The sequence below is a fragment of the Quercus lobata genome, chromosome 7, assembly GCF_001633185.2.
Source record: "Quercus lobata isolate SW786 chromosome 7, ValleyOak3.0 Primary Assembly, whole genome shotgun sequence".
Classification (NCBI taxonomy): domain Eukaryota; kingdom Viridiplantae; phylum Streptophyta; class Magnoliopsida; order Fagales; family Fagaceae; genus Quercus; species Quercus lobata.
The window spans coordinates 45,025,405-45,033,571 of NC_044910.1; the positions used below are offsets into that span (position 1 = coordinate 45,025,405).

At 32.4% G+C, this 8,167-nt stretch overlaps 1 protein-coding gene across 1 annotated transcript; it reads left to right on the forward strand.

The window, feature by feature from the left end:
* Window positions 1-1,706: 1,706 nt before the first annotated feature.
* On the forward strand, window positions 1,707-4,417 carry LOC115951202 (DNA-binding protein S1FA). Its single transcript, XM_031068389.1, has 2 exons — window positions 1,707-1,912; window positions 4,016-4,417. The coding sequence occupies exons 1-2, from the start codon at window positions 1,859-1,861 to the stop codon at window positions 4,214-4,216; spliced, it is 255 nt and encodes an 84-aa protein (XP_030924249.1). The 5' UTR covers window positions 1,707-1,858; the 3' UTR covers window positions 4,217-4,417.
* The last annotated feature ends 3,750 nt before the right edge of the window (window positions 4,418-8,167 follow it).

Below are 8,167 nucleotides of genomic sequence, written 5' to 3' on the forward strand. Positions count from 1 at the left end.
TTTCTTGTGAAGTGGTCATCACATTAAGGATGCACGGTGGTTATAAAGCATGCCTTTAAACTTTAGTAGATCAAGCTTTTTCAAAATGTTCCCATTTTTAACAATCAATAGAGGAATCCATAAATCATACATCGAATCATGCACATCATCCAGATATGAGAGGAGAAGTACTATTAAGACAAGATTGACAGGTTATCCAATTTGAGGGAAAATCAAAGTAATAAATTTACAAACCCACAGATTCATAATCATTTATATATTTGCTGAAGGCAAGACACATGAACAAGTTATTAAAAAAAATTGTATATTTATATTCTTTTCTTAAGAGTGCCTAAGACAAGTTAAATTGTTTTTTTGGATAATTTGAGAGTTATCTTCTATGGTTTGTATGGATGCTTTGTCAAATACAGCTGATGACAGCAGTTAAGAGTTATTTTAGAAGATATTAAATAATTAAATAGTCATTTTGCATACTGCAAATTCGCGTGGGTGTGCAAATCTAAGAATAGTGTAGCACATGCCCTGGTTAAATGGGCAGCCAATAATAAGGATTTTGTTGGTGCTTTGTTTTCCCATTCACTCTCATAGGCTGTGCTAGTTGCTCTGGATAGAGAGTAGAGACCTATGTACTTAATTTTGATGTAAATGAAATGCTCTCTCAGCTACCAAAAATAAATTAGGGGAGAAAGATTTGAACCTGAGCGTCTCTATTAAAAATATCGAGAGTTTGAATTAGGTTTCAATAATCTTGACAAATTAAATTGTATTTAATATTTTACTTAAAAATGATGTTTTCATATATATATATATATATATATATATATTATTTTAAATAAAGTCAAATTATGTACTATTATCCAGAAAAACACCCAACTACAATGATTTGTATGTATATGTAGCAATGAATTATGATAAAAGATGCTTTTCTTTTTTCAAAAATGTTCATGGCGATTAATAATTGAATGTCTTTTTAAGTGTAACCCACTAACCCCAATATTTACTTTTTTTAACTTTCACGACACTTCTTAATATTACTATTTTGCTAAGCAGGACACTTACTATTATTATTATTATTATTATTTTGATAAACAGCAGGACACTTCTTAATAGGGTGCGAAGAAAAACTCATAGAGGAATGGGCCTATTTGAGTTTTTGTGGTCCTGGACTTTTTCGGCCGATAATAATGTTTCTGCTTCTAGCAACACTTTTAAGAGAAAATTCGCTGGCCCGTTTTCAAAATCCAATAATGGCCCAACTCCCGAGCCTAAAGGGAAAAAAAATTTATTGGACCATCACTTTTTTTACTACACAAGACTATAAATTATAAAAATAAATAAATAATCAATGTAAAAATGATAATCATCCAATCACAATCTGACACATTGAAACAATGACAAAATTATTACAGAAGAAGTCTTATTTAATAATAACTCGTCTCTGAAAATGGCACAAAGAAATTGAGAAAATTTAGGGATAAAAAAAAAATTGATGTATATAGCAAATTGTCATCCATAAAATAAAAAATTGATATCATATAATAATAATAATAAGAACTAATAAAAACCTTACCAAACTCTCAAAAATGGTCAAATTTTTTGATGTGCTTTACTCTAGAAATTACACCAAGTCTAATAAGGCAAGCACCGAAATACATGAAAAACCAAGGGCAAATTTAAAAAATATTTTATTTTCCTCAAAACTCACTGCCTATAAAATCAATACACGACCGTTTCTTTTTGACCCTTCTGCAGCTGAGTCCAATTTTGCAATCCCTAAGATCTCAATTTCTGTTACAGTTAAACTCTCTCCCAGGTGCTCATCGCAGAGCTGATCTCTCTCTACCACTGAGTCACAGCCATGGACGAATCGTTCGAGTTCGACGGCAAGGTCCCTCCTTCCTTCGATCGCATGGTACGCAAATTTTTCACTCTAAAATTTTTATTTTTTTACGAGATCTGTCAAAAAAATATTAAATTTTGTATCTTTATGTCTCTAATTCAAAGATCTGCCAGTGTATAATTTTAGATAATTGATATTGATATCGGAATTTGCTTTTGTTTGCCATGCATGTTCAATGGAGTTCAGGAAATTGAAATTCTGTATTTTTTTTTTTTTGTATAAACAAACATGGGTAAAGAATTAGTTTTCAGTGAATCGAAATTTTCGGATTATTGTGCTCTTTTTTTCGTTTTGTTTATATTATTCAATGAAGTTGTGATTTTTTATTTTGGCCACAATTCTTATTCAAATTCAACAAGGTTTGCATTTGGCTTTGGGGATTTAAAATCAAGGGGCTTGAAGAACCGTTTTTTGTATAAATTGATTGATATGAATTTTAGTAACTAGGACAGATTTTAGGTTTTAGGATTTTAGTTCATGTTATGAATTTTGAAATAATATATTACGCCTAATCATTTCAAATCCATATATTAATCAAATACAAATTAGATTGGATTGTCGTTTGGTCCCTAATGTTTTGTTTTTTTCATTTTGGTCCTTAAAAAGAAAAGGCATTCCTGTCAAGTTGATTCTTGAATTGTCATTTTGGTCTCTAAAGTATTTTCATGTGTGATATGACAACTGCTTTAAACAGCATAATTAGCACCTCCCCCATGCACAATGTGCTTAGGGGTCTAGGGGGGAAAAGGTTTGAGCTATAGAATTAGCAGCATATTGTAATTATCTTTAGAAGAAAAAACATATGTGATATGACGACTTTTTTAGGGATGACAAAAATTCTCTATTCCGGGCTTTCCCCACCCCAAAAAGGTGACAAGTCCCTGCCCTGCAAACCATATGTTTTTATTAAATATATAATTAAAATTATTAAATTTTCTATATGTATAATATAATTCAATATTTCTACACATAGATTATCTATCTATCTATCTATATATATATATATATATATATTTTTTTTTTTTTTACATATTCTATAAACTATTCCCTAAAATACTTGCTTTCTCACTTTCATGGTACTCTCACGACTACTACTTCCTTTACTCATTCAACTCTACCACGTTAATGTGGAAAGCACCTCATTAGGGATAGGATAATACCTCCAATTCGTCCTGCCCCCAACCTGCCTTGCTTCCAACCCACAAGGTGGCCCGCCCTGAGGAATGGACAGGGTGCTCTTGATCCTAGTCTGCCCTGTCCCTTAGATGTTTTACTCTACTTAACAGAAATTTTATAGACAACAATGGATGAAAGGACCAATTTGACAGAAATGTTAAAGTTTAAGGACCAAAATGACAGAAATTAAACCTTAAGAACAAAAATGACATTTCCCCCAAATTCAAAGGGTGTAATTTGGATTTTGGCCTTAGGTTTAAACGCACACATGAATTTTATCAATAGAATTATTTTTTCTTTCATATTTTATGAATGCCATTTAAAATAAAAAGATCTAAAGCCAAATCATCCTCCATATATGCTAACATTTGAATGAATTGCATTTGGTCTTTTTCGCTTACTTATTCAATGAAAAATGGAAGTCATATATTCATGTACTGTTCATATAAGTTCAACTGCAGACTCCAGTTGATCTGAACCTTTGGAAAACTGCATAATACTTCTGTTCATTTCTCTGTTTTTTTCCCTTTACAATTAATCTTGCATGGTAATTTATTCATTGAGAAATTCCAGTATACATGAAGATGCTCACCTTTTGTTTAGTAATCAATTTGACATTTAGCTTTATATCAAAAATGTTCACTTGCCGATGATGTCTGTCTACCCTTCAATAGTGTTTTAGATATAATTAAGTGGTAGGTTATGCACCAGAATCTCTGATCAGAAGTAAGAATAGAACTGGAATTAATCTTAAAGACTGGCCATTTGTGTATGTGTTCAAATTAACTTTATTAGCAAAATATGCAAGCATTATTTCCTTAGAGAATAATGTACTAATTTGATGTTTTTCTTCCATATGCTGGATTGCATAATTGTTGTGTGGTGGTCATGTCCTCTCTCAGATTCTTATTTTAGTTGTTTGCTTTCTGATGTGTCAAGGATGCCGAAGCCAAAGGGTTAAACCCAGGATTGATAGTTCTGCTTATTGTTGGCGGGCTGTTGTTGACATTCCTGGTTGGAAATTATGTACTTTACCTGTATGCACAAAAAACCCTTCCTCCAAGGAAAAAGAAGCCAGTCTCCAAGAAGAAGATGAAGAAGGAGAAACTGAAGCAAGGTGTCTCTGCACCTGGAGAGTAGAAACTTAAGACGTGCCTTCTCTTGTTCCTCTCAAATCTCAATGTTGAACTCTTTTGTTCAGAAATTTTCCTTTGGTGTTGAGAGTGTGTGCTAGTTACTTTCATTCTTCCCCCATAATACTTGTTGGATATTTATAAGTTTCTAATTAGAATTAACCCTTTGGGTAGACTTAAGAATTTAGAATGCCTTCTTTGTTTACTAGTTGGAGTTTGCCATTGTTCATTTCCCTCTCATTCACTTGTCTTTTCTGTTTGATTCTGAGGGTATGAAAGGGGGTTATCTGCCATATCTAATTTGGTTGCTTCCATGACCATGTGAAGTAGCCCTCATCGTTGAACTTCAACCCGAGGGACCGGAAACAACCAAATTGCTATTGCTAAACATGACAGTCAAAATGATTAAACATGTTTTAAGGTTGGTTTTACACTGTTACTAAGTCTTCATACCCTACTGCTTTCCAACCTAGCCCCCAGGTATGGCCCATATAAGGTTCAGGCTGTTCAGCTTGTGAGCAGTTCAGACATTGTATCAGGTGCATGCAAGCAACTGAGGCAAGTGAGCAGGGCTTAGCATGTACTGCCATGAGACTGTCGTGCAATTTTTGTGTAAGATTTTTGTGCCTTGGTAAGGCACGTTGTTCGTTTTTATAATTAAGTGGTTGGTTTAGCCTGTTAATGATTAAGTTTATACACTTTGCAATCACACAAACATGGTGTAAATATATGATGAGTTTACTCATTGCATCTACCGTTATACTTATATATGAGCTACCCAATTGGAAAACAACCTCAGAAGCGAACTATATCCAAACTAATTTTAAACAACTTTAATAAATCCGAACCTTATCTTATCCTAAATCTAACTTTATTAAGATAAAGTATAAATCATAACTTAAGGATAAAGTTAATTTAAGTATGACGATAATGTTAAAGTAGATGGTGAGAGAATCAGAGAAAGGAGGACAAGAACAAGAATAAACACCCCAACGCCCAAATTCACTCTCACAATGACCTGGAGACCGCAATTGAGGTAACACATCCAAATCAAGCCCAATTTTCTCTGTGTGAGCTTGTTTTTCAAATTGGGCGTCCTTCAATTAGGCATTAGACCAAAAAGGGCAGGTTTCATCACTCTATTTTGACCATTCTTAATTTTTCTTAAAATATTTTTTGCAATTGTGTCATAATAATGCCGTTTTATAAAAGAGACAACAAAATTGAGTTTTAACTAAGAGAAATGATATGTTTATAACATTTTTACAACAAATTTTAAGTGGTAAGTTGTTACTAGTTGTTATTGTTAGGGCAAAAAAGTAATCTTAGTATTAGTTTCAAATTTGAACCAATAACAACTAACCACCTGTGATTTGTTGTAAAAATATTGTAGACGTAGCATCTCTCTTTAACTAAATATATGACCGCCTAATCGAGTAAGAATTATTCTATTTTATAAGAGCATGAAATTGTCCTCATTTTAACTATTCATGAACAAAAATCAGACTTGAATTAAGTAAAATATCGCGAAATTGAGAAAGCTACCCGAGTTACAATTTATTCCATGAAAAGTCAAAAGTTACGTAATTTTCTTTGGGAAATATACTGAAATTCCATTAAAAAAAAATATGACGCAACTTCCTTGAAAAATTATTCCTAAAATACATTTTTGGATCTTTCCCAAGATAAGTATCATAATCCATTTAAAGTGTGCATTAAATTGATTGAAGAAATACTTGATTTTCATGAATTGCGTGTCATTAATTTCATTGGGTCCAATTGTTTTCAAAATAATTCCCATATATGACTATAGTGAATGCAAACAATTAAAATTAGACACATATAATACCAAAGAGCCATGCATGGTGACACATGTTCTCTACATTAAGCCCACACATTTCCTTGAGCATCTACAACCATATGGTTCTCTATAAAAGGAGGAAAGACCATTTGGAAAATAGGATGTTCTCCACCATCACTCTCTCACTTTCTCCTCCTTTTTAATTCTCTTAGAGCTCTAACCCTTTGAGGGAGACTTTTCGGAACACTCTCTTAAACACTTCCAGGTACTCCCTTTGACTTGGCTGAGGTACATTAGGGAAATGACTCCCTTTGACCAAGGAGACTTCCTGGAGCACTTTCTCATACACTCTCAAGTACTCCCTCTGACTTGGCTGAGGTGCATTAGGCTAAGGACTCCCTTTGACACTCCAAATTCTACACTCTTTGATCCTATTAGGTACACACTCTAACCCTTTTAGGTAACTTCTATCGAGGACACCCTTCAAATGACTCAACATGTACTTAATTTCAGCAGAGTCTTTTTCAAATAAGAAATTTATTGTAGGAAAGTCAACACAATCGTATTTTTACCCACTACAATTTTTATCAAGATACATGTAATTTATTGAAAAGTATTAATTACAAAACATGTCAAGATTTTATCATGGATAAAATAATCTATCGCACAAGGTCAGCAAATTATGTCATATACCCGTATTAAAAAAATAAATAGATTCAATTATGCATGAACTAATGCCTCACCACCATAGTCTAAAGATGATTTTTCTCATCATTAACATCAAAAAAGAAGAAGAAGAAGAAGAAGAAGAAGAAGAAGATGATGATGATGATGATGATGATTTTCAAATACGCATTTGTGAGTTTCACCATAGTCTATAAAGGACTTTCAAAGGACAATAATTATGCAACAGTTATGTTCATTGCAAATTCTTTTTTCTCATCAAAAGGCAAGTCCAAGGGACCATGTTTTTACAAAATCCCATAGTCTAAAGATGATTTTCAAATAGGCATTTGGGAGTTTCACCATATATAAAGGACTTTCAAAGGACAATAATTATGCAAAAGTTATGCTCATTGCAAATTCTTTTTTTCTCATCAAAAGGCAATTCCAAGGGACCGTGTTTTCACAAAATCCAAATACAAATTTATGAAACCATTTGTAACCATCACATTCTTCATTCAATTATACGCAATCATTTGTTCGATTAACAAATTTCAAATCATTTGTGTTTGAAAAGTATTGACAAAATTATTAGAGTATCCATAGAGTAAGACGGGGAAAAAAAAAAAGGAAAAAATCCAAATTTTAAAGCAAAATCAAACTTGAGCTAACTAAAGAGAAAACAAGATTCTACTTTATTCAAACAAAAAACTAAAGGAAAAAAAAAATTTATAAATAGAAAGGAAGAAATACACCAGATTCTACTTTCCCCAAACGACTTGAATTTGCTTCAAAATTACTGCTAAAGAAGAATCGTTTCACACAATCCTACAATCTTAAATCAATCCCACACACGCATAAGATTTCTTCAAATTAAAAAATAATAATAATTATTATTATTATAAGGAACTCTAGGGAGCTTAGGGAGGACGATTTGATAATAACATCATGAACTACATGTGTTGAGTTTGGTTTTAAAGCTGGTCCAATACTGGAGTCTATTGAGTATTGGTCGGTTCTGGAAGCACTCTGAAGCTCAAGTCAAGTCAATTGCTTTTCTTAGAGAGAGAGACCACAAAAGAGAGCCCAAAACCAACTGGTCTTCCCTCTTTTTATAGAGAAATTTGTGGTTATAGGTGGATAGAGAATTGTGTGATTGTAGTTGTTTTATTGTGAGTGAAACCCCCCACAATAATAATAATCTTAAACAGACCAATTATGTCAAAGTAAAAAAGAAAAATGGTCTAATATGCATTTAAGGCACACATTAATCATTTATTTTATGAATTTTTTATGAAAATTTGAAAAAACCAACAAAAAAGTTAATCACTTTTTCATTTTTTTAATAAAAAATTTCTTAAAATAGTTTACTAATGTATGCCCTAACCCCTAAGAACACACGTTAGTAAAACGCAAATAAAAAATAGAAAAAAAGGGATGATAGCTGAGCAAACAAAGACTGGAACAAAGCAAGAAAGCTTGAATTTGCCGACG